The 26,056-nt window shown below is 34.5% G+C and overlaps 1 protein-coding gene across 4 annotated transcripts in view; it reads right to left on the reverse strand.

The window, feature by feature from the left end:
- Positions 1-1,278: 1,278 nt before the first annotated feature.
- The window catches only part of LOC124367775 (protein sidekick), a 452,084-nt gene continuing 427,306 nt past the window's right edge, over positions 1,279-26,056 (reverse strand). For 2 of the 4 annotated variants that reach the window (XM_046824883.1, XM_046824881.1), the window contains 21 exons: positions 25,763-25,948; positions 25,160-25,465; positions 24,555-24,686; positions 24,275-24,454; positions 23,147-23,343; positions 22,577-22,786; positions 22,223-22,477; positions 21,410-21,641; positions 20,700-21,008; positions 19,200-19,380; positions 17,359-17,771; positions 16,466-16,662; positions 15,665-15,904; positions 14,858-15,061; positions 14,499-14,640; positions 13,806-14,084; positions 12,152-12,175; positions 8,401-8,558; positions 6,015-6,177; positions 4,782-5,074; positions 1,279-4,223 (listed from right to left, as the gene is read on the reverse strand). In XM_046824883.1, coding sequence (XP_046680839.1) covers positions 3,981-4,223; positions 4,782-5,074; positions 6,015-6,177; positions 8,401-8,558; positions 12,152-12,175; positions 13,806-14,084; positions 14,499-14,640; positions 14,858-15,061; positions 15,665-15,904; positions 16,466-16,662; positions 17,359-17,771; positions 19,200-19,380; positions 20,700-21,008; positions 21,410-21,641; positions 22,223-22,477; positions 22,577-22,786; positions 23,147-23,343; positions 24,275-24,454; positions 24,555-24,686; positions 25,160-25,465; positions 25,763-25,948 — 4,544 coding nt within the window. In that variant the 3' untranslated portion in view covers positions 1,279-3,980. The remainder of the gene's footprint in view (positions 4,224-4,781; positions 5,075-6,014; positions 6,178-8,400; positions 8,559-12,151; positions 12,176-13,805; positions 14,085-14,498; positions 14,641-14,857; positions 15,062-15,664; positions 15,905-16,465; positions 16,663-17,358; positions 17,772-19,199; positions 19,381-20,699; positions 21,009-21,409; positions 21,642-22,222; positions 22,478-22,576; positions 22,787-23,146; positions 23,344-24,274; positions 24,455-24,554; positions 24,687-25,159; positions 25,466-25,762; positions 25,949-26,056) is intronic. The other 2 variants (XM_046824884.1, XM_046824882.1) reach the window with 1 other exon arrangement.

Genomic DNA, 26,056 nt, shown 5'->3' on the forward strand with positions numbered 1-26,056 from the left:
TCCTTGCCTAAAAGGCAAGACAACCTACAAACAGTGCTTTTAAGTAAAAACTCCCCTTTTCTCACAATGCTCTGCGTAATTAATTTTTTTATAATACGAGGTACGCTCGAATTACCAAGACTCTACTGTATTGCTTCTTTTTGCAATATTTCAACTAGTGATGCGACAAGGATGAATCTCAAATCTACCAAGTATTAAAAAAAGTGGACAGTTTACGATAGGAACACATAGATTTGTGGACAACAGCTGATAGGCATTACATGAAATACCAATTGCTACATGTGTTATTGCTATCCTTTGTGAATGAAGATAAGATAAGTGTATAAGTAAATTCAAAAAATTATTGTAGTTTTATCAATACTTAACTTGCAGTTCCTACTTCCTATGTTCTTGAATCGCCGTGCATCTGTTGTGTGTGCGCACGGATGTCAGCTGTTCAGCAGTTAAAAGACAATCGGTAATTTTTATTTCATTTGTAGTTTGTGTAGTTATATAAATATGTCACCTACAACATGTGTATGTTTATTATGTGTTATATTTTTTATTAAATTTATTAAAAAATATAACACAGAAATCGGTATTGATTTCGGAATTGAGAATCAAGACCACAAATTTGATATTGGAATTTAAATTTGGTTGTACTGAACCATCTGTATTTTTATAGTCTTGGCTCTAGAGTACATATTTGCCTACACTTTTTCTTTGGTTGGCTTCATCAGTCTAGTATTTAAGATTGAAATTCAAACTAAATATAGCAGAACAATATATTTGAGAAGTTTAATATATCTTATACTTTATTCAACTTAATTTTTATAGACAATTCAGGATTTTACTGGAAATAGATAACTCAAAATCATATGTAGAAGTAGTAGCAGAGAAGTTACAATTACTACATATAAACAGTTTGCACTCCAGAAAAGTGTAGTTACAGTTGTATAACAACTCAACTGTTGGCTGTATTTGACATTGCAGCTGATGTGTCCAGTTTATAGTTGTTGAACTGTAACACAAAATTCATTTTCCATCTCTCTCTGTAATTAGTTCTATTGACAGTTAGGATAGTTGATTGCAATTCTAGCAAACACTACAGACAACTGTTTTGTCTACTGGAGTTTTCTTTGAATTCAGTAATTTTAATTTAATTTTAAATATTTCAGTAAGCTCACCTAAAATAAATAGTCAATAGTCAATATTTTCTGAACTAATAATTGGTGCAAAACCTTAAGTTTCCAATACTTAAAAATAACAGGACTGGTTTGGGCATTCATCAAAAAAACGTTTAAAATTTAAATAAATTTATTTTACCATTAATTACTTTTACTTTATGCAGTGTAAAGATGTTTCCTAACGCTAAGTCTTGTAACTAACGGAAACAAAACATTAATTACACAATTTATTTATTTACAATTGAATAAAACTTAAAAACTAAATACATCACAATCAACAATAAATTGACAATATGGCTATAAAATACATTGCAGAGCATACAAATATACATATTAAAACATCGCCTATTGTAAAACATTCAATGTGTAAATTGTAGAATTTCTAAAACGTAAAAGAGCTAAATAGATTCAACGCAGTAATATTTCGTAACAACTATCTCGCCTTTAAATTATGATAGAAATCATACCTGGAATCTTTCACAGTATTGAAGGATTGTAGCACTCGAGTACAGTCAATACCATAAGTAGCGGTCAGTCTCCTTCTTACAGTACATATAGTTTTGTAGACAACAAACAATACAAATCAGATACATATCGATCGATACATATAGTTAGTGTTGACAGAGCTGCCAGTGAAAAAGTGATGAACAGTGGACGGAAGGTTGAATATCCACCATTGTGTAGTACGACTCATCCAAGTTGTCAATACATATATATTTACAATTTAAAATTGAACACAGAAAACAGACATTAATAATTTTTACAGTAATTGATATTTCTACAGACACTACGATTTATAGGGAGTAACAAAACACAAATGATGTACATTTTTATGGCTACAAGAAAACCGGACTTAAAAAGAGAGCAACAAGGGGAAATAATTTTTCTGTCTTGGAAAATTTAGAAACGGTGCAAAGATTTAAAAAGAGACTTATTACAACGTACCAGATTACATTAGTTACAGTTAATTTCATTGCACATATCATTTACAAGTACGCAATTTCACAATTAAACTTATGCTCATAGTTTTGATTATCACATGTAGAACAATTATACAGTCTGATGGGGTACGCGATTTCCTACTAATAATAGATATTTACCAACTTAAGAGGATAGTACTTACGATCAGTGTTTGGAACGGAATTTTCAGTAAGTTGGATTTAAAAACTCTACAACTAATTTGTATGTTTTTTTTTAAACCAATTTTAATTATTCCAATTATTAACGATTTTACATGTGCAGTGGGTAATTAAGTACAGTTTCAGGAATCTAGAAACTTTTATGTTAACCTACTGATCTAGTGGTTTGTGTGTCAAAAGTATGGTAAATGACTAAGCTTAATTTTCAAACCTTAGCTTGGATTAAAGTAAATAGTTACAGCGTAGATTAGTGCCGTTAATTAGGTTAGATGAATTCTACCTTGTATTCCAAAAGGTTATGTCAGAGATGATGTGATACGGCAGTTAACCGTTGAACATATTAGTTTGTAAAGTCCCTGTAGTGGCACAGAGTTTAACGCTAGCTATTCACATAATATTTTCTGAGAGGTAATTTACTTTGATTTCAAACAATGCCCCAAATGCTCCATGTTCTACATTATGTAATTTATAAAGAGCGCAGAAAAATATATTGTATTATAATTTTATGATTATTAAAAAATTACATAAATAATATGTAACAAAACTAATTTTGTTTTACTCCCGAATTGTGTCTAAAGAAAAACAATCAAACCTACACATTTTATTTCAAACTTTGTGATTCCAGAAACATAACAGTGTATGCTAATTTAATATAATATATTTGAATGAAAACCTAAGAAAATTTAAAAAAATTTCACCCTTAAATCCAATTTTTCACATTTTTTAATGTTTGAGTTTATGTGTTAACATAATAAAAACTATTGTTTTAATTAGTTAAAAGTGATTAATTATTTTGCAATCACTTATGCAAATGACAGTAAAATATTAATCCAAGTTAAAAATTGAAATTAAAAAAATCCAAGTCACTGTTGATTCCGTTCACTGATCATTACACTTGCCCACACAATTCAGTAAGTGTACACTTAAACATCTAAATATCACATTTGATACATAATATTGAGGGCAATGGCCACAATACGAGACGTCAACGTGACCAAATACGTCCCCGTTCAGTGACAATGACAACAGTTCTGTTCCGCTACTACTTTACACTATATTACACTAGTTATGGTCATGTTTGTCACAATTATGCTAGAACATGTAAATAAACCATGATAATAAATAAATAAACACCCAGTCGACACGTCAGTGCGCGTTCAAACAAAAGTATAAAAATATAACGGCAGGGAGCGACTGCTGCCTCAGACTTAAAGGACACCGATGGCCCGTGTGATCTAGCTCACTTCATATCTACAATTGATTGATTCTTACTATATAAACGTACAAAATGACAATACATTACTGTCTATGAGAATATCCCCTTTTAAAAACGGGGCATTTGAAATTGATGACATGTGACGATCACTTTCACAACAGCGCACAAACTGAAACACCGATTTCTTTTCTTTTTTAAGTCGATTTAAAGTACAATCAACTTTAAAAGAAAACTATATAACAATAAACTAATCTTTTTTTTAGTTTGAGATCTTTTATAGACATTTTTAATCAAGTTTATAACTATAAATTCTTAAACATTTATAGAAATGCGTATGTGTATTTATCGTTACACGTCATCAAATCACTAGGATACATTAAAACAAGTAGCATTTTACATAGTAAAATAGCAATTCCTTACTGGAGGACATACAGTATTTACAGTGCACGGTAGGAGGGATCATACAAAGGAGGAGAAGCCAGGCAGCGGTGCGCGGCTGCGCGCCATGTTGTTCATGATAATCTGGCCACCGTTGAGGCTCACTACGGCACTACCCTCCGGTTCCGAGTCAGTGTAACTCGAGTAGTTACGCACCGGTTTCTGCCGCTTCCATGACTGCCGAAGCGAATCGTTCACATTGGCGTAGTGGTTGACAAACGAGTGCGGGTCCGATCTAACACTCTCGTTCTCACTCTCCGATCCCTGCCAACAAAAACACAGTCAGTATTATTTTTAGATAGATTTTCTTTAAACAATAATAATAATTCTTTTGTTTTAATCAAACACATTTTATTTTAAATTTGTAGTTATTTTTTACAACATCTATGGAACATAATTAAAATTTAATTTTTACCATTATACAACATACACACTCTTTTTTGAAATCATTAAATTAAAAAATGTTAATAATAAAAAAAATATTTATACATTCTTAAACTTTTTATCAAAAGAACTAAAAGGAGCAATTTGTATAAGTTTGATTGAGAATGCTTAATTCAACAACAGAAATGTTCTGAATATGCCAGATATATGCATCATCCCAATTTACCAGTTAAATATTGAATGTAACATGAAGCATGTGATTAAGCTTGAAAACGTAAATATGGTAAATCTTATCATTTGGTTGTGTCAATTTGGCTGCACTCAGATTACCAAAAGTTCGATCACATTTTGTTAGGTAAACATAAAAAAGAACTACTTTACAAAATGTAAAATATTAAAATTTTGCCTAACTAAAATTTTAACACAACTGGTTCTGACCTGTGAGTCAGAAGAGCTGATCTCTGAAGGTTTCTCGGTGACACTGCTGTCGTCCGGGTTTTCGTCGTAGCCCTTGAGGCTTTCCTCATCACTGTGGTAGGCTACGGAGGCAGGTGAGGGCCGAGGTGGGGACTTTCCCAGCATGGGTGGGCCTGGTGGGGCCAAATGTTTGCGAGCTAGGGTACCCCGCCCACCCCCGCCACTATGCCGGCTGCGGTACAGCTCCATTGCCAACTGTTGGCGGTCATCAATATCCATTGCCATCGACTCCTCCAACGTCTTCTGGGCCTCCTCTGTAATAGAATGGTTAAAATCATTTAAGTTTATTTTACTCTAAAAAAATATAATCAAAATATATAATTATAATAAAAAAGTAAATTTCAGATTTGACACTGAAATCTAACTCAGTTGCATGAGGACCTCAAAAACTTCCCGGTGAATGTCTTAACCCATTGGCTACCAATGACATATATTGCCAATCATCAGTCAGCATCAGTGTAATTACTGATGACGGGAGCTGTCCATCACGCTAAGATCATTATTTAAAGTCGAAAAATATTCCTAATATCAATTATTTTGGTATTTGTCTAATATTAATTATATATTATGTCAATGAAATATATCTGTCTAACATGGACTAATATTATATCACTAGTTTGTTCATATATAACATGTTTGATTTTGAATCTGGTTGACTCTCTAAATCGATTGTTGTTTACTGTTTCATTTGTTGATTGTTTTTTTTGTCACAAACACTAAGTTTTTATTCATGACGTTGTTTACAACAATACAAGCTCGGAGTATGTATAAAAGTACGTATATGTTAAAAACACAATAACTTAAATACATTCAAAATTAACAACAAATTCCGACAACCAGTAAACTGTGGAAGCGTATTAGTGGTCACATAATCAGCCCTTCGGGTCAGTATGACCAGCCATAATAACAAAAAATATATGGATAAAATCTAAAACCCTCTAAATATTTACAAACATTTTAAACAAAGCTGACATGCTATAAGAATAGGGAAAATAAGATGTCAGCTGATGATTAAAAGATTAAGTATCTGGAGGAGTTGTTTTTCTCGTAATATTGCAATGTTATACTGTTTGGAAATCATAATTCTAACTTCATGTATTGTGTAAAATAGAATTCTTACTGTTCAAAACAAATACACTTTGAACGGATGGCTCTTCCAACATTTAAGTTTTTCTAGTTTGAAGATGTACTTACGCTTATACTTGTAGCTCTTGCTCTTGACGCAGAGCACAGCCACCACCATGATGATGATAACTATGGATGTAGCCGCCAGCGCCACCATGAACCAGGTCTGTCGGTAGAACGGCTTCATCTGCAGATACCCATACTCCAGGTACAGCTTGGATGGCGTCAACACCTACATACAACACATAAAAGAGGCATGAGTGTATCTCTTACGAGTAGTGGTGAATGAATCTGCATGAATTTATTCTCATTCTTCAAAAATGTAAAATTGATGCTTATTCAATATCTCACAGTAAAAATAGGTATAACAGCACAGCATCTTCTAACTGTCTTTGAAACCTCCTTCTCCAAGATCTTCTCAAAGCACTTATCGTAAAAGTATGAACAAGTGGTAGTCAGATGTTGTGACAACTGAGATGTACAGTGTATATGGTCAAACTGTTGAATCAACCTTCCGGTACCATAAACGGTGTGGAGTCAAACATTGTCATGGAAGAAGATTCCTAAGCCGAGCTTTTGCTTCCATCTGCATGCTCTGTGAGCATCTACTTTTACTGTAAATTTTTCCTCTATTCAAAACAGGTATAATAGGGTAAATATGCACGAAGTTTTATTTATTACACTAAGCATTGTAAATTCACAGGCAGGAAAATCAATCGTTTTAGTGCCAAGGCGTAAGTAGACTTGGATGGTTAATCTGATTGAAGTGCACACCACACCAGAGAGTATAGAATACATTAGATATACCTAATACCGAGTAAAACATTTAACTGCTATATTTAAACAAGCTGACTTGCTGTTATACATAATTTTTGAATTTTTGCAGTTTTAGGGGGCGTTTTATCCTTTTGTTCCCCTACTTAACCCTTTTAACCCCGGCCATGAAATCAAGTGATGTGCCAGAAATCCCAAGCCATTTTCAGACAAAATGTAAGGGTTTTGTAACAAATTCATAACTCAGTTATTTTTTAAGATATTTAGGTAATTCTTTTTTTGTTTTACTTCTTTATACATGTAGCTTACAGAAATATACAAATAAAATTATTATTTTGAAAGTAATTTTTTTAAAATGCATATACATATATAAAAAATAAATAAAAATGAACAAATTTCAAGTTTGATCATGGAAACCATATAGATAAAAAAATATTTGACACAAAAATACCCATTTAATTTATGATATATTTAATCCTTAATAAAAGGAAACAAAAATTATAGGCCTACCTTATTTACAAATTGAATAACATCAATTTTTGTAAAGCCGTGTAAATTTTTCTTTTTGCCATTTCTGGGCAAGGCAATGTAACAAGACCTTTGAAATTCACAGTACTTAAAATAAACATAAAACCAAAGTTATTTCTGACAAAATAACAAAAACTGTTCATAATCTAAATTTTAAAAAAGTTTTAAAACAATATTTACATCACTACAAAATGTAAATTTTCAAGATATCCATCACTCAAATCGTCGTCACTAATCACATCCACACCATTTGCAACTAGGTTACTAATTATTGTATTTTCACTTACGGGAGACTTTGAACGATGTCTTTTACTCATTTTGAAATAAAACAAATAATAAACTAAACTTTAACTGCCGTACTTTATACTGCTTTAACCTAAAACTGTGAAGAAAACGGAATATTCACAACCACGTGATATACAGCTGTCTGCAACAAGCGTGAGCAGTCAGTCGAGACGAACTGCAATTGCTCAGTCACAGACTGACAAAATACGAAGTCAAACCATTACAAACTAATATATTTCGATGCAAAATATCTTTGTGCACAAGTCTGTGAAATTTCAAAGCATTTGGTGAAATAGGTGGCCAGTAAAGTAATAAAAAGTGCACGTCCGCACTATACGGACGTCGGGAGTTGACGCCATTTTTACGACGTCCGTATAGTACGGACGTCGGGGTTAAAAGGGTTAAACCACTGTTATAGATCAATGAATAGGAAATGAACTAACAAAATTAATTATAATTCACATGTGTAGAGCTGACATTGTGTCATAAAGAAACTATAATTATTTCTCATACTTGCTGTACATTTTAATACAGTATACACACTTGTCATGTACATTTTTCAACAGATGTATATGAGAACACATTCCATAGACAGGTAAACTGTTTTACTGAAGTTGAAAAATTAACGAAAATTAAGTGTTCTTGAGGGGTGCTCAGTAAATAATATAAATCAAACCATTCAAAAACTTAATGAAGGGTTCAAAGCCCTAACTAAAAAGCACTCTCTATTCTGTCTCTTTGTTTGAATTTTATTACTGATGATGGATGATTTGAGACTAAAAAGATTCAGACATCAGCCATCATTATGGTATAGAGATGTAGTCCTTTATTTTTGATAGAATATGAAGCACAAACTCTAGGTACTGACCACATCCTCCGAGTATGCTGGGTAGCTGATGCCGTACTTGTTGTACGAGATGACACGGAAGTTGTACGCTGTGGAGGGCAGCAGGTTCTGGTACGAGATGGCAAACTCCTGCAGTGGCCCATTCCCTGTCCGAGTCACTGTGGACCAGCGGGTGTCATCTGCAACAAGGAATGCTCACATCAACTCTGCCCTTCACATGGTACGACCAAAATTGGCTTTAATTATGCAATTACAATTAATTAAACACTTATCAGAGTAGGATATTAACAATTCTAAATATATCCTGCACGTCTCCTAGAATAATTACTCAAGGATATTGGTCAATTTCTAATATCAGTTGTCAATAGGTTTCTGGGTTTTTTTTTTTATGAAGGTCACTAACAGAAACCCTATTATAATGTATTAGTATGATATTTCATTTATGAATCACAACATGAGTGTTGTTCTTTATGCGATACAGCTGTAAAGTAAATAATATTAGTATTAATATTCTTGGCAATCTCTTGTAGTATCAAAAGATTAACAGTGCAGAATAAATTTTGCTTCCTTACCCATTAACAATATTTCACAATATCGATCGTACAATCCTTTGGAACTGCAAAATGTATACAACTATGCTGGTTGTGTACCTGTCAAAAGATTTCTCAAGGAACTTCTTTCTTTCTCTTAATTGATTCTATCATCCCAAGAATCTGGGCTAGTTAACTTGAATAGTGTAAAAAAATCCTGAAATAATGTGAAAACATCCTAAAGAAAGATGAAAAATATCCCACTCCCTATTCTACCCTACATTTTTCCAATACTCGATAACTCCAGATGTAATCAATGCAACATTTGCCAAAACCTACTAATAGGTTTATTACAGAATTTACTGTCTTGTGTAATAAAATTTATTATCAGTTATTGAATTATACATATTGATTGAATTCTTGTGGTGTTTACAAAAATGCTAATGTAATTTTCCAATTGTGTTTTTTTATGCTTAATGATTAAAATTAATGTAATGAGGTTTAATGGAAATTTCACTTTGAGCATACAACTGTAATATTTAATTTTAAAAACTGTATTTACAGTGTGCTATTTTTATTTTATCAGTCACATGCTAATGAAAAAATAAAACAAATGTAGTGATTTTAACTGGGTCCAGTTTTTTTCTTTTTATGGAATTCTAGGATTCATAAGAGTTTGCCAGGTCTTACAACTGGTAAACCAGTTTGTGACTAAGACCCCTAGCTTCTGAGTTTTCCCTCTACAAAGTTATAACCAAGATGATTCAGAAACATACTAAAGTTGACTTTTCTACTGAAAAATGATAGCTTGTGACATTCCTGGCATAGATGATGTTTCTTTAATTTTATTTTCATTTGAAAGCTATGAGTAATGGAAAGTTCCAGAAATTTTCTGACTTCTGTAATAGCCTTTGGTTTTTATATACACTATATACTAAAAAATTGTCATCATGAAACACATGATCCTATGGTTTTAAATTTTCACACCAAAATATTTTGGTTTATAAATGAGTCAAATATGGCAACTTCAAAAATTTTAAAGTGATTATTTCCCACACATTGAACAAGTTACTTAAACATTTATTTTTATGTTTTTCAGTAATAGGGATTCAATTCTTGGCCTAACTGTATTCTACCAAACTATAATCATGTTAATCTTTCATATGGCCAGAAGCTATAGATCGACATCCTTAGAGAATACTCCACTTAAATTTACATAATTATATCTGACAAATATGTTTTAAGGCAAAGCAATAGACAATGCAACATCACTTTGCATTAGTAGCTCAAATTGTTAAACATCAGTGCACCCTTTTAAAAGCAATTCCACTTGAAAACGATGTTTGAGAATTTTTAAATAAAGCTATTGGATATGTGAAAATTTTACAATCTTAAATAATTTCAGTTGGTTACTTTACGTTCCAATAAATAGGTAAGCTTTTACAGAATAAACAGAAGCACTGATTGCCACATTATAAAGCACATTACACTTCACTTGTTTAAATACATTAGAAACACTCTTTTGTGCATTTACAAACATTTAGCAATGCTTTAGTTTTAGTTTAGCAATGAACCTTCATTCCCTGGGATAATAATATTATGATAAGCGTACCAACAAGTTGAAACATCTCCATCAAACGGAAAAAATATATTTAACTCAAATTTCTTTTAATGAATAATTTTCTATGCTTGATTGTGATCCTTCCCCTAAATTGCCCATTACAAGTTTATTTGTACTAGGATATTTCTACACTTGTTATACTTTGAAAATTGAAAACTTTTGTACACAAAAATAAATCACACACAACAAAATTACTTTGTCTATTACGATTCGAATAACTTTACTAAAACACTGGTTGATACTAAAGATCAGTGATTGGAGATGGGTTGAATGCATTTATGAGGAAAATTCTCAACTTAAATGTTGAAATATTTGTGTAATATTGATATTATTTATTTCTATGGACATACTCTTAACCGTCATTAATAAAATTTGAAAATTGCATTTGTAAAGTACTTAATAAATCAAGAATGATATATGATTAACTTTAAGTGATTGTTTATTGGATGAGCGTTAAGAAGTCAACCACTTCGAAAGCTAGAAAAATTTTAATTTTCATGTGTCTGTATGTCAATAGGAGATCTTGAGAATGAACTGACCTATAGGTGAAGGAAACAGGATTTCGACCTATAGGCTTGAAATTTTGCATGAAGCTACATTTTTATATAGATAACATAGGGTTCGATGATGATGCATGTCATTCAATGGGATTTGACTGGCCATCAATGAATATTTTTACATAGGTCTTATAGGTAACCATGGTAAAATTGAAAAAAATCACAGCCTTGTTTACTCAAATTTGTAAACAAACTCTGTGTAATCATATGATATTTTAACACGCAGCTATAGACTTCAAATTTAACAAACAACCTCAGCTAAGCCTTTTATGTGACAAACGGTTTGCTGAACTTCTTGTAACTAAGTAAGCAACTTAAAAGCATTTTTATAGTTATTAAGAATTTATCGATAAGGAATAAAAAGAGGAAAATGAATGAAAAAACATTCTATGCTTTAAACGATGATACATCCATACTTGTACAGTGAAGGATAAATAATTTAAATATATACACAGCTGTAATGATGACACACAGGATGTCAAACATTCTTGATGTAGTAACAAAAATTGAACAAATAAATAATTTAATTTAAAATACATTATGGACAGTTGCTAATTCTCAAGCAGTTGTTCTGGAGATCATGATAAATGTCTAGCTATAATCTCTCTTCAGAAGTGACGGGTTACTTAGGTTTTAATATTTGCGTTGTCCAAATTGCTGACACTAATAACTAATAATAATTGACAGTACTTTAACATTTATAACCATTTAATGTTTTTTAATCCACACTGGCCATGATCGGAAACCCATCTCCAATTTCATCCTAGTAGCTAATCAAACTGTGTTCACACAAAACACAAATTCAAATCTTGGTTTGATTCAAACGACCTATAGTCAATCTACAGAATTACTTAAAGTACGTTTTGGAACTGAGTATACGTACGTTCCATTTGGTATCTCATCTAACAACATAAGGCGTACTGTACGGTAGTCTGTTTCACCAAGTCAATCTGGGTTATAATTTCTAACAGACACAGTTTTGCCAACTGTAAAAAAGCATGCATGTGTTGGAAGCAAATCGGTGCTAGAATACTACCGTACCAACACGACAAAGTTGCACTTACACCTCTGCCAATCTTCCATAACTGCTATGGTGTCGTGACAGAACATAATAACACAAAACCAAAGTTAAAAACAAAACAATGTGTAAAACGCTTTTTAAAAACATGTGATATACTGAAATCAATAGAATACAGCAAAATTAACCTAAAGGTAACAAAACTAAAACAATACAAAATATGGTGTAAAAGTGCAAAATATAGTGTGATTGCATTTATTAAAAAAACTATAAAAATGTTACAATACTCATTGAGAAATAGAAAACGTTAATTTGCAGAATTGTTCAGGAAACAATGATTTATTGCATACAGTTTATAAGGGACTAAAGTACAAATAAATCTTCTGTTAATGTTAATATTATAATCTTGTGCCATGAAACCAATTCTTCCTTTCAACCCTTTTTAGGTTTTGATAAAAGAAATGTAAACCATTATTTTTAAGAAAAACGAAACACTGCATACCTTAAACTGAACATTTTGGAAACATAAAAAAAACATTTACAGCATTCTATGCAATCGTTATATGTCAATGATATAAATGTTTTCACCATATATTATTTTCCTTTCCTTGCAGAGTTATAAAAATATATTTTGGTAAATTACATTAATATTATTATTTATTTTTCACTTCCACGCAAACAAACTAATAAAGACAAAAACCATACTATAGTTAAATACAATACATTTAGATGTTGCATTTTGTTGGTTAGAATATTACCAAATTTAAGTAAAATATAATTAATTTATTGATTTAAGTTGAAAACAAAATCAGTTCTCCTTTAAAAACATTCAGGAAGTCAATTGTGTTTAAAGAAATTACATCAAATGATTATTTTAATTAACTGTTTACTACAATAAATATTCATAATAAGTTTATATTTTTAAGTTTTAATAACACAAATTCACCCATCACAATTTTTGTTTTTGTTGTACTGAGCAATTCTATTATCTAAGACCCATATATGTATTTATTTATGGATTATTGGGAAGAAGATTGAGAAACATATTGAATTCAGACTAAGGAGAAGTCTTGTTTTCTTCAGAATAATAAAAAGAACTGATAATAATTATTCATTGATACGAGTATGTAAAATATGTAAAATTTCTTCATGTAAAACTTCAAAGATAATCCAAAGTAGAATGTAAAGGATACATCGTGATGGACGTGTGAAAGTGATGATTTCAAATTCGTAAAATTGTTTCATACAATACTAAACAGTAGTCTACGAGGCGCGTCCAGAAAGTAAGTGTACTGGTACTCTCACAGCTGTAGGGAATACTATCTCAACATGTTGGCAACACTGCTTTTCCCTTCACATGAGGTAGCGAATGACGGCGCGAATTTCGCATTTGGCGGGAGATACGATCGACCATTTTTCACGAGAGACGCTACTGCATCAAGAGTTTTCAACACACTAACCTCGGATTTGTCTCGTTTTGAAGGGAAGGAATCAGGCTACGCGGCAGTGTTGCCAACATGTAGGAAAAGTATTCCCTACACCTGTGAGAGTACCAGTACACTTACTTTCTGGACGTGGCTCGTAATTGATATTTGAGTTTCAAAAACATGAAAAATTGAAATCTCAGAATTTAAAAAACCAAAATTACGAGTCAATTCTTACTCTTTGTTAATTAGACATAAAATGGTACAGTAACATACCTTTCCGACGACTCTGGAAGTAGTATCCCAGGATGGGTCCCTTGCCTGAAGCACCATTGACCCAGTGAAGTTCCACACTGGATACTGTCTTGCCAAGAGTGAGTTCCTTGGGACGAGTGGGCGAGCCCTCCTGCGGCCCAGTGGTCACATTGCCTCGCACTGCCGGCCCATAGTCGATGGTCTGGGCCCGCACCGTGAACGTGTATGTCACCTCTTCCTCCAGAGTCTGCACTACCAGACTCGTATCTGACACCTTCTGCTTCACCTGTTTGCTAAATCCTGCACAAACGTCCACAATTAATAAACAACGGTGATGTCAATTTCAAAAACAATTCTTTCTGCAAATTCGAGTAGAACTCAAAGGAGCCTTTTTGTTGGACGTATACTATTCTTAATGAATCATCCATACCATTCAAGTCAAAAGTTGTTTTCTTGCTCACTATGAGAATCCCCCCACCCCCACCATCACACAATCCAACAATCATCCTAACAGTAATCGATCAAGTTATTTCTTTACTACAAGATATCAACATTTGTGGTCAGTGGTGTACTGCTTTGCTAATACATCGAGTTGACCACATCACTTCGGACAGAGTTAGAAATAACAAAGACTCCTTCATTTCTATACGTTAATGATATCAGAAAATACGTAAATAACAAAAATATACGTAACAATTGTAATACACAACGTACGTTCATTCTGTTCTGCCGTCTCGTAGGTGACAATGTAGCCGATCAACTCTCCGTTCCTCTTCTTGGGTGGATCCCAGGACACAAGCAAACTGGTCATGGTAATCTCTGAGAACCTCAGGTCACTTGGTGGTCCCGGAAGTCCCTATCAACATTTTTATTATATAGATATGACAACTTAACTTAATTAAATAAATAAAATAAATTAATGTCTCACTATCTTATTACAAAGACCCAAATCTTTAACTAACGTTCAAGGTTGGAGTGAAATTAAGTTTTGAGATTAGTTATTTGTATTCATGCATGATAATTGATTTCACTCCTTTGGATATTTGTTTCATTTATTTAAAAGGATTAAGTACCTGTAAGGTTTTCACAGAGACAGGAGTTGAACGTGGACCGTCTCCTGCAGGGTTGAAGGCGAGGATCTGTATCCGGTACTGTGTGAACTTGTCGAGGAACACCAGACTGTAGGAAGTGTAGGACGCAGGCACCACTTCTAGCTCCTCCTCTACCTTGTCCTCAGGGCTCAGATCTTGCGCTAGCTCCGTAGCCAGGTAGAAAATCTGTTACAAGCATCAAAATAAATAAACGTACAAACTTGTACAGATTCATTTTTAGTTATCCCAAGTTTGAAAATACTTGCTGGTATACTACTGCTCAGAGTGTCGATGGCCGAGCCGCCTAAGATGCCAGATTTTGGATCTGACTTAAAGACAGCACACATTCAAGTCCTGTTTGTGACAATAGCACTTATTGTCAGTGCCATCGACCTTGTACTGTATCGACTCTCCCTCTTATTCTGTTTGAGACAATCCTTGCACAGGCCAGTTCTCCATGAGAACAAAAAAAGGCTTCAAGGGTACTGTAACCTCTCCTTAAAACATATTTTGAATGTTTCCCTGGTAAAAGATTTATAATCCGAAAATTTAGTTATAGATTTCTTAATTGAAAACAAAAACAGAAGAGAGTACATACATTAAAATGCTTTGATGCATACATGAGAGTAATACAAGGCTGTTCTGCGTTTTTACTCCAAAAACCTTAATAATAATAAGTAATTTTTAGTATAATAATAGACCTTTATTATTTATGATACTCTTTTAATGAATTTGAACACACCATTTAGTGATCGTTACAGTACACATCATGAAAATAATGTTAAATACCTTGTAGCCGAGTAGGTCACCATTCTGGTCCCGCTGCTGGGGGGGCTGCCACCGAAGCCTTACTTCTGTCGAGGACACCGGCTCCGCCACCACTCCGCGGGGCTGCCCTGTCGGCACAGCCTCGCCTACGTACACTGCCACAGGAGGTGCCGCAGGACCACTGCCTTGCGAATTGTACGGCACCACCACAATCTCATAGTTCCGGTCACGTGTCAGATCGGTCAGCACCACCTGTGTTGTCTGCACAAACACCATCACCAATGAGATCAAAACTGACCAGGAGTTACAAAACATCTTACAATAATACTACCTTCATTATAAACTGTTATTTTCTAATAAAAGTATCAGTATTGGGATACTGCTAATTTAGCAAGAACTGGTAAATTACATTTCCCATATATACATTACTCCTAAATACTGTAACGTATGCTGTATTTAATACATTATTACAAAAACAATAAATATTGGTGTAGAGATTTAACCAGATAACAACAAGTAATTATGCTGCTCTAAAAACTCTTACATATACATTATTAACACCTTGTGCAAAAATAGCAAAAATGCAAATGTAACAATTACTATTCTGTTTTGTTTTCAAGACACAATAACACACTTCGGAATTACAGCTATGTAAAGTTAGCATATTCATAAACTGCCACAATAAATAATTAATTCATTACAAAACATAATGCATTAAAACTAATCTACAAATATATAGTAAAATTATCTAAAATACATTTGGTAAAATCCCTACATAAGTTTTAAAACCATGATAAGCTATGACAAAGAAAGCATCAATACCTTGATTCCTTTAACCTCCTGCTTCGGTGTGGCCTGCAGCGAGGTGGGGAAGTCCGAGACAGGCTGGAACAGTATCCTGTAGCCCCCCGTCTCCGTGTCTCCGGACCAGTAGTCCTCCGGGATGGCCTGCCACTCCACCCGGACGCTTGTAGTTGTGATAGGCACCACCTTCACATCACTCACCTCTTTGCTCGGAGCTGGAAAAACAAGATCGTTTTAAAGTCAGAAGAAATTTAACACCAATGTGCCTGTGCTATTTGTAACTAAGAATATAACACTTTAAATGGTTTCATTTTATTACCACTAAAGAAATCTGACCAGTAGGAGCAGCCAGTTAAACATATCAAACCATCCTACCCACGATAAAAAACTGTTAACATATGAACATACACATATTCTTATTGAAGACATAGTTACATAAATTACAAGAGAAAAACTTACTGAACGTCCGTTCTTTATTGAGGTGCAGCTAATAGCCGCACACATATGTAAGACAAGGCACTAATATGGACAAAGGAAATAGGAACTGTAATCTAAATATTATTTACAAAACTACTATATTTCCTTAATTTGGTTATCTAACTATAGTTCGTTGAACACAAAGTACAATAAAAACGCATTAAGTGGTCTGTAATTTGCAAAATGCTGATAAACTGTCATCCGTGAATCTGTTGGTGTTGGAATCATGTAAAACGTATTTTTAATAAGTATCATGATATTTAGGTATCAATTATCGTAATCAAACAATCCTTAGTTCTAAAGCGTACCATGTCCCATTGTCTTTCACAATCATGTCATAATCTAACTTCGAAGTCACTCAAACCAGTAGTAACAAATTCTAAATTTAGGATAAACAATTTATTTTTTCAAACATACAAGGAGTGAATGCTCACCTGCTGGAAGGGTTCTGACTTGGGAAGACTCCACACTCCAGCCGCTGGGCCCGATATCATTGGTTGCTTGGATACGGAAGCGGTAACTGGTGTAAGGCTTGAGCGCTGTTGCAGTGTACGATGTCACTCCAGGGTCCACCCGTTCTTGTATTGACACCCAGGGACCGACTCCCTCTGCCAGCTGGACAGTATAGTACCTGAGTGGAGCAAAGCCGTCGCGGCCCGGCGTCCAGCTGAAGGTGATCTGCTGCGCTTGGACCTGGCTGCGACTCAGTTGTGGTGCTGACGGTGGCTGTGGCGTCTCCCGGTTGTTGGTGGTGTAAACAAGGGCATGCGCAACCTTGCCCCAACCCAATCGCGTCTGCGCCGTCACAGAGAACAGATAGTACTGCTCCGGCTCCAGTTCTGCAGCTCTGTACGTAAGAGATACGTTAATGTAACACACATTAACGCGTAATCTGAAATGAACTGGGAACAATGATACTGTCCTAATGTTTTAACCCTACAACCAGTGCGCATGTGTGTCTCAACCACTAATGTCTAATTGTCATTTTCACAAGAGATATTTAAAAATATACATTTTGCTACACACATACCATGTATTATATATTATTATTATTATCCATAAATATGTAAAATAATGGAATAATAATATGTAAAAATGAAACAACGAAAAATGTTATGTATGTCCTTTAGTCCAAAATGGGCAAAAATCCAAAATTTCAAATACAATTTTACATTCAAACATATAAAAGGACAATGAGGGGTGATATAAAGGGGTGTTTCTTCTTGAGGACAATGTCAGTTTTAAAACACCCTTAATACTCCAAATATCATGTAGATATAGAATATATACACTTAAATTATTTAAAAACTTATAATAAAAATGTATACGTGTAAATGTTGAAGTTACTCCTACAAATATGTAAACAGTAGTGCAGCCCTTGCATAATATTAGTTGTGGCATCATAAATTTACGTGGAAATAAAACTATATTCCTACTATATGATATAATATGTGCGCACGGGAGGTACCACAGGTACACAGGCATCTGCTAATAAGTTGATTTTATTATTGTATAACTTTGTTGCAAAAATTATATTACTAAGAGTACTGTACTAGAGTAATTGTATTATTAAGTACTAGAGTTGTGTTATTTGGCTTACTACTGCAGAGTTTTACGTATTAATTATATTTATGCATGTAATGCGTTATTCATCTCTGGCCTTTTTCCTGCTGTCGGTTTTAAGATATTTATGTTTAAAAACAACTGTCAAAAAGCTTCAAAATACATTTTTGAGTACACTTTTCAAAAATTTTATGGGGATGGCCCTAGACCCCTCTTTTTGTTGGAACACCCCCCAAATCTCCCCGGTATGTCAGGCACCTCCAAATCATGAACCATGAGCACACCTATGTCCGCTACATAATACAAATCCACTGAGCCGATTGCGGTAAATAAATCTTGAGTGAAACGCTTAGTGGCTCCAGAGTTGAAGCTGGATTATTGTGGACATTATATTTAATTTTCTGGTTCCAAAACCACAGAAAAACTTATAATCAATTACATTAATACATTATAATCAAATTACACTAAAATGTTATATAATCTAGTAATATGTAGTAATCTAGTAGTATATATTTATTTCATTAATATTTATGGACTTAAATTTGCTTAATATAAATTCCAGTAATTACTGGAATTTATAGCTATTTATTTATGGCTTTAATTAAAGCCATGGAAGTAAAGAATATGTTTGTAAGGTATTTTTATTAAAAAACAAGACTAATAAATCATTAAACATATAAATTAAAATTTAAACGCAGCAGATTTGGCTTACCTGTAAGTTCTGTCAGAAGGAACAAATTCCCGGGAGAAGTTGAGACTACCGGTGGCCTGCAGGTGGTAGTTAACACGGTAAGCTAGGATCTGTCCATTAGGCTCCTCTGGGACATCCCAGATAATCCGAGCTGTGGTCAGGGACACGTCCGGGAATGACACATTGGACGGAGCTCCTGGTGCTGGAAATAAAACATGGTATAACGAACGTAAATAAAATTTAGGTTTTATTGTGTTTATATAAGCCAGTTAAACTAAAAAACATTGAAAATCTTAAATAATTACCTGAATCTGCAATTTATATGTACACATTTAATTTTAGAAATAAATTTAATTGTACATTACCTACAATAATACATTTCTGTGAATTAAATCTAATAATAACAATATAATTCTTTTGACTACTAACTCATTCGGGTACATTATTATCAATCATAGTTAAGTGTAGTATTGATTATTAAATGCTTAAATTGGTTTGGTTAATGCTCTATATAATCTTATAATTAGCAATAAGGTAATAAAAAATGGATAAATAAAAAAAATAGTTTATGTCAAAAGTATTACAACGAAAAAATTTATTTAAAAATAGTTTATAAATTACGTCTAATTTATTGCCACCCTCAATGTAAATAAATGTCTAGTTTGACTATTTCACAACTGATAGTAATTGCTGTGGAAGTGGATGGGTTTCCAGTAAAGGCTAATGGCAGCCTTATGGTGAGTAAGGAGACTCTTGCTGGAGTCTCACTTTCTGGGCGGACCTTGTCTCAAAATGAGGATTTATATTCCCTGGTGAGGGAGAGATCTGGTTTGGAGATTGCAAAATCCAGACAACGGTAAACAAAATCTTTACATCTGAAAGAATTACATGGGCAATAACACTTTTTAAGCCCTTTAAATCTCCTGGGAGAGGGACGGAGTCTTTCCCACAAGAATAAAAAAAATTGCTGTGGAAATAAAACATACATTAGGCATAAATATCAAAAGAAATATAATTAAAGTTTAATTATCAACAAAACAAAAAAGATATAGCTATCTGAAAGACTATGTAGAAAATGAACCAATACAAAAGAAAGAGTATCAAAGGACCTGACAGAACATACTGAAAGAGCAGTCACACAGACAAATAGCTCCCAAAATCAATACAGTTCTTCCTAGGATCAAGAGGAATCTATGTACCAAGTTTCTAGGATCTTTATATTAGGAAATAACACACAGATGGGCAGACAGTCCGATGGACTGCCATTTGACCTTTTGAACCCAAAAATCAATACAGTATTTCCTTAGACCAATAGGAATCTACTTTCTATCCAAAGTTATCATACACATGGACGGACAACAACACGATTTTAAGGAGGTCCTGTTGGATCCTTAATAGAGAAAGAATACTGGCTAAAATTTTAGTAAACTATTTGAACAGATTTAAATCTAAGAAATTTCCTTAATGCTGCATACATCAATCTAAAGAAACATGTTCAGAAACTAAACAATTTCTACTCACCATCTTCAAAGGTTTGCACTCGGACAGGTGGCGTGCTAAGGGCACCGTCACCCAGTCGTGTGTACGCCAGCACTTGCACGCTGTACACAACAAACTTGCGTAACTCGGTCAGTGTAGTAGTGAAGGTTGCGTTGGACGGGATGTCCTTCACCTGCACGGGTAGTGGTGAGCGTGGCCCTGTGCCGTAGAACACCTTAAATCCCTCAATCTGTCCATTGCGGTGTTCGCGTGGAACATCACCCCAATGTACCACTATAGTAGTAGACGACGTAGCGTTCGCACCCACATTCATCGGTCCAAATGAAGGCACTGTAAGAAAACATTTACATCATGTACAACACAAAATGGTAACACTTCATTGTAATCTTTTTATGTAATGGAAAGAATAATACACATTAAACAGTCACACTATCTTACTTTTTGCTGATGATATATCAATAAAACACGAAACAATTAGTCCAATTTTATATTTAAAGAGATTTTAATGAAGGTAAAAATGTTTAAAACATTAATTTTAACTGTTCAAATTTAATAAAACTACTTGCAAATACAAATATTTAAAAATAATTTTAGAGTGAGAGACACCATTTTCTTAGTGGTGGGAGAATTAAACTACGAGTCCTTAAGCTCTAAAAACATTTTACATACATTTTTTTCAAATGATCTGAATTCCCAACAAGGAATACTATAAAAAAAGATCAGGACCAGACCTGACTCTCTGGTTCGCTCAAGTGCGACTGGGCTCGGTACAGACACTCCGACATCATTACAGGCCGTCAAAACGATCTCGTACTGAGCGAATTCTTCCAGTTTGTCCAACACGTGGGAGTTAGCGGTGTGATCTTCAATGGTGACAAAGCGAGGAGGAGCAGGTGAACCAACCTCACGGTACGTGATATTGTAGCCTCTTGGATTGCCGAACCACTCGGACTGTTGCAGCGGCTGTGATACAAGCAGTTACATTTCAATCATTTTAAAACATGTTTTATTTTCTAAGCTATCAAATAATGCTACAAACTCTACAAAATAGATTTTTTAAGATTTTAGTTAATTTTTGCAGTGTTTTGCACAGGCTTTGAAAAGTTTGTTAAATAATTTTAGCCTCTAAAGAGAAGAAATTAGATTTTCACAAACTGTTTCATAATCCTATGCATGTTTTACGATTGGAAGAATTACTTCCATACTCCGCAATAGTTTTGGTTCTTTATACCTCATTTTGATTCTCATTTAATTACAATTTTGAAGTCTAGTATTTAAATTCTTAATTTGATTTTAATGATCGACATAGACAAATCAAATCAAATATAGATTTGTATTGCTGCTTATGACCTTAAAAAGTTGAAACGAATTAAGAATGAATTAGAAATGTTATTAAAAAAAATTACAAAATTCTCATATTCCAGTTAAAATTTTCATTCAAAAATTTCTTTAAAATTGTTTGAGACCTTATGTGATTATATTATATATTTAAAATATATATAAATTCATATCAATAAAATCTGATTAATAGCTGTTCCACTCACAATCCATCTGACTCGTAGTTCGGTATCACTCATGGCGCGTACAGTCACGTTGCGAGGTGGATGAGACGGCGGGGCTTGGATGGTCTGAAATTCCTTGGTGGGCTCACTAGGCTCACTGGGACCCACCACATTTCGAGCAATGAGCCGCAGTCGGTAGAGTGTAAACGGGATCAGTCCTACCACCGTCAGAGTCATCGCATCAGGGCTGGACTCCTCAAACGCAGGGAACCAGGAAGTGTTGCGAGCCGTCTGTGCCTGCAACATCATAGTTAATAAGTGCAGAACTGACACTTTTGAAAAAGAATGAAAAAATTGTAGTGTTTTAACACTAGAAATAATAAATTATTAACTTACCTCCACTGTCCACTTTGTGATGGAAGAATTTCCATCAAATCCAGGTGTAAACTGCAGCACGACGGAGAAAGCTTCGATGTTGGTAACGGCCAATTTAGTGGGTGGAGATGGCAACACTGGTTCTACTCCAGATTGGATGGTGGCCACTTTTTTGGGTCCAGGACCCTTGCTAGTCCAAGCGTTCACTTCAAATCTGTAGTGTGTCGTAGCCTACAATAGAGAAAATGTGATAGTGACATATTTGAGGTTAAAGAATGCCAAAAGATGGAAAAAGAAACAAAAACCTACAACGGATACAGAATAATAAAAACATATAGGCAACAAGGAACAGATGACAAGAAATTGGTTAGGAACCAAAAATAAATAGTTTTAATAAACATTACAAAAGTTGTTAAATTAAAAGGATACAACTTAAGTTGAAAATATTTTGTCTCTTCTAAGGGTACAACTCTGGGAGTTCTTACAATTTGCAAGTTGCCATGTAATGTTACTTTATTGGTCTGCAGATAAATCGTACAGAAAATTACTATAGACTGGAGTGCAAGTGAATGTACACTGAGCATGACGGACCTGCAACTGGGCGACTTTGACACTGAGTGTGTCAGCTGTGAAGTTCTCAGTCTTGAGGGTATCAGGCTTGTCCTTGACACTGTAGCTGAGCGTGTAGCCGGTCAGAACCCCGTTGGCGTTTTCCGGAGGCGACCACACCACCTTCACAGCTCGGTCCGATATGTCCTCGAACTGCAGTCTGCTCACCTCGTCTGGCACTGCAACACCCGGCATTCATCAGTATTTCATCAAGTTATCAGTGTAAAAGAAAATTACATCAAGTTTCATCCATCTCATCGCACTGAATTTTTAACACTCTCATTACAAGTTCAGATTTGAAATATCAGGAAAATAACCTTGTCAAAAAAAATTACATTTGAGGAGAAATTGCGCTGCCCGGTAATGGTCGATGAAATTTAGCCACACAAAATTAACCAACCCTTTAAATGTATTCATTCATTGTAACATTGTTACAACACATAATCATTTTAATAGTTTACATTGTGAGACCAATGTAGAACAATAATTTTATTGTACGATTTTAACATTTGTGTTGAAATTATTACCTATACAAGGACCGTAGCTGATTATTTTATCATGACTAGACTGTCTGAGACTTGGAGGGTAAAAAGTATTTCCTAACAAAGAAAGCTATTACACTGAATAGGTGTAAATATTTTCTTTCATTTTGTAAAAATTCACTCATTTTTAGATAATAACTAATTTATAGTCCTGTAATCACAAAACTTTAATTTCATACTCAATGATCAACTCCATACTGATATTAGTCTCCATACACTGAATAACTGACATGACCAAGCTTTGGTAGTTTTGTTACCAAATCTAATTTATTTCCCTTTAGTCAACTGACGTTTATGTTTAAATTAATATTTTATATTTTAGTAAACAATCTTATTAGTTCCACTTATTTAAAATTTTATGGCAAAGCCTCTTTCATAAATCCAACTGGTGCTCTTCATCAATCAATTTTATCTATCAGCCTGTCACAGTCACTAAGAAAGAGACTTACTAAAAATTGCAGATACTAAAAGTGACCCCTAATTTTTTAGGAAACTTTAGGATCCATACAGTGTTTTATACAAAACACCTCATCATAATATTTCTGCGTCGAAGTTGAGATGGACTTACCATCCTCCTGGGTGGTGACCTCCACGGGGTGGCTGGGCAGACCGTCTCCTGGGTCCGTGAAGCAGAGGACAGTGAGGTTGTACGTGGTGTACTTGCGTAGTCCAGATATCACTGCACTCTGCTGGGCCAGTGGATCAAACAGGCTGGGAGGTACGTTCAACACATTGCTCACCGAGTCCCCTGCAACAGTCACAGTGATTTAGACAAACTCGTCGAGAATACAAATCTCATTTTAACAATACCAGGGCTTAAAGTGTGAGGAATGAAAAACACAGCTTACCGATAAAGGCCTGCAGTTTGTACCCTTGGTTGATACCGTTAATCTTCTGAGGATGAGGAGGTTTCCACCAGACCTGGATCGCTGTAGAGTTGATGGCTTCTGCTTTCACGTTAGTTGGTGGAGCTTCCGGCACTATAAAGCAAGACAACATACAATTTTAAAATATCAACATAACTTATAAAAATTCCACAGTGATAGGTCTTTACAGAATACAATATATCAAGATGCAATCTAGCACAAAGTGAAAGTTATCTTACTTTTTCAGCGCATTTGTTTCTCATGAATGATTGGGTTTTGGGTTGAACTGTTGGACGTTTGCAATCAGTAGAGCATACAGGAGTGTAAAGGCCACAATACATCAGGATAAAAACACAGTTTAATCCAATAATAATAGGTAAAGAAGGATGTATGGCAACATATATACATTTGAAATAATAAGGAATCAGAAATGAAAGTGTTATTTAACACGTTCACGACAACATGTACACCATAAGATACACACGATCTTTCACAACTGCCATTGAATTTCTACCGTTTAAGATTCTTTGGAAGGAATCCTTTTCCGTCACTAATTAAACCTCACAAAAGAGTAAAAGCATACTTACCTCCTTCTTTGGTCTTGATCTTGATTCCATCGCTGAAGACACCCACTCCCTTGTTGTTATAGGCAGCTATCTGCAGCACGTAGTCCTTCCACGTGATGAGCTCCTGGATAAGGAAGTTACGCTGTGCCTCGTTGGTGATGTTCTGTGACGTCCAGGGACTCTCATTGTAGCCGTACAACCGGTAGCGGATGATGTACCCTAGCACTTGGCCATTCCGATGTTCCTCCAGGGGCGGCTGCCATTGTGTGATGATCTCTGATGATGAACGTGCCGACCCGGCAAATCCCAGCGGAGGTCCCGATGGTGCTATGGAGAAAAATACTTTGTTAGTCAACTGTTTTTTATTTTTTTTTTTTTTCTATTAAAAAATTTGATAACAAAACAATGTTGAATTAAAGGCAGTTTATTGGTGGTCTAAAAATAACTGGACGTATTTAAAATGTATATTAAACAGACTCTAATATTCCGATGTGAAGTTTAACATTGTTCATATTAGATCCAGTTGATATAACCAAGTAAATCCGATGCGTTTGGGAAGTATTAATACTTGCAGGTAATCTAAATTTTCCTTGAAATAATTCTACATAACTGATTACAACTCACGTTCTTGTGGCAAGGCGACAACATTGCTGGGGTCGGATGGAGAGCCTTCACCAACACTGTTCACAGCACTGACACGGAACTGGTACGAGGCAGCAGCCTTGAGGTTGCGCAGCAATACCCATCGCTTGCTCGCTGATACATTGCTGAGCTCTGTCACCCAGTTCAGCAACGGGTCTGGTATCGGACCTGGATACACAGATACAGCTGAAGTTGAAGGTTTTCTTACAACAGGCAATGACAGGATTAAAAACCTCTCTGTAATGTTTAACCTGGAGACCAATAAATTAAAATGCA

This window comes from Homalodisca vitripennis, chromosome 8, assembly GCF_021130785.1.
Source record: "Homalodisca vitripennis isolate AUS2020 chromosome 8, UT_GWSS_2.1, whole genome shotgun sequence".
In the NCBI taxonomy this organism is placed as follows: Eukaryota; Metazoa; Arthropoda; class Insecta; order Hemiptera; family Cicadellidae; genus Homalodisca; species Homalodisca vitripennis.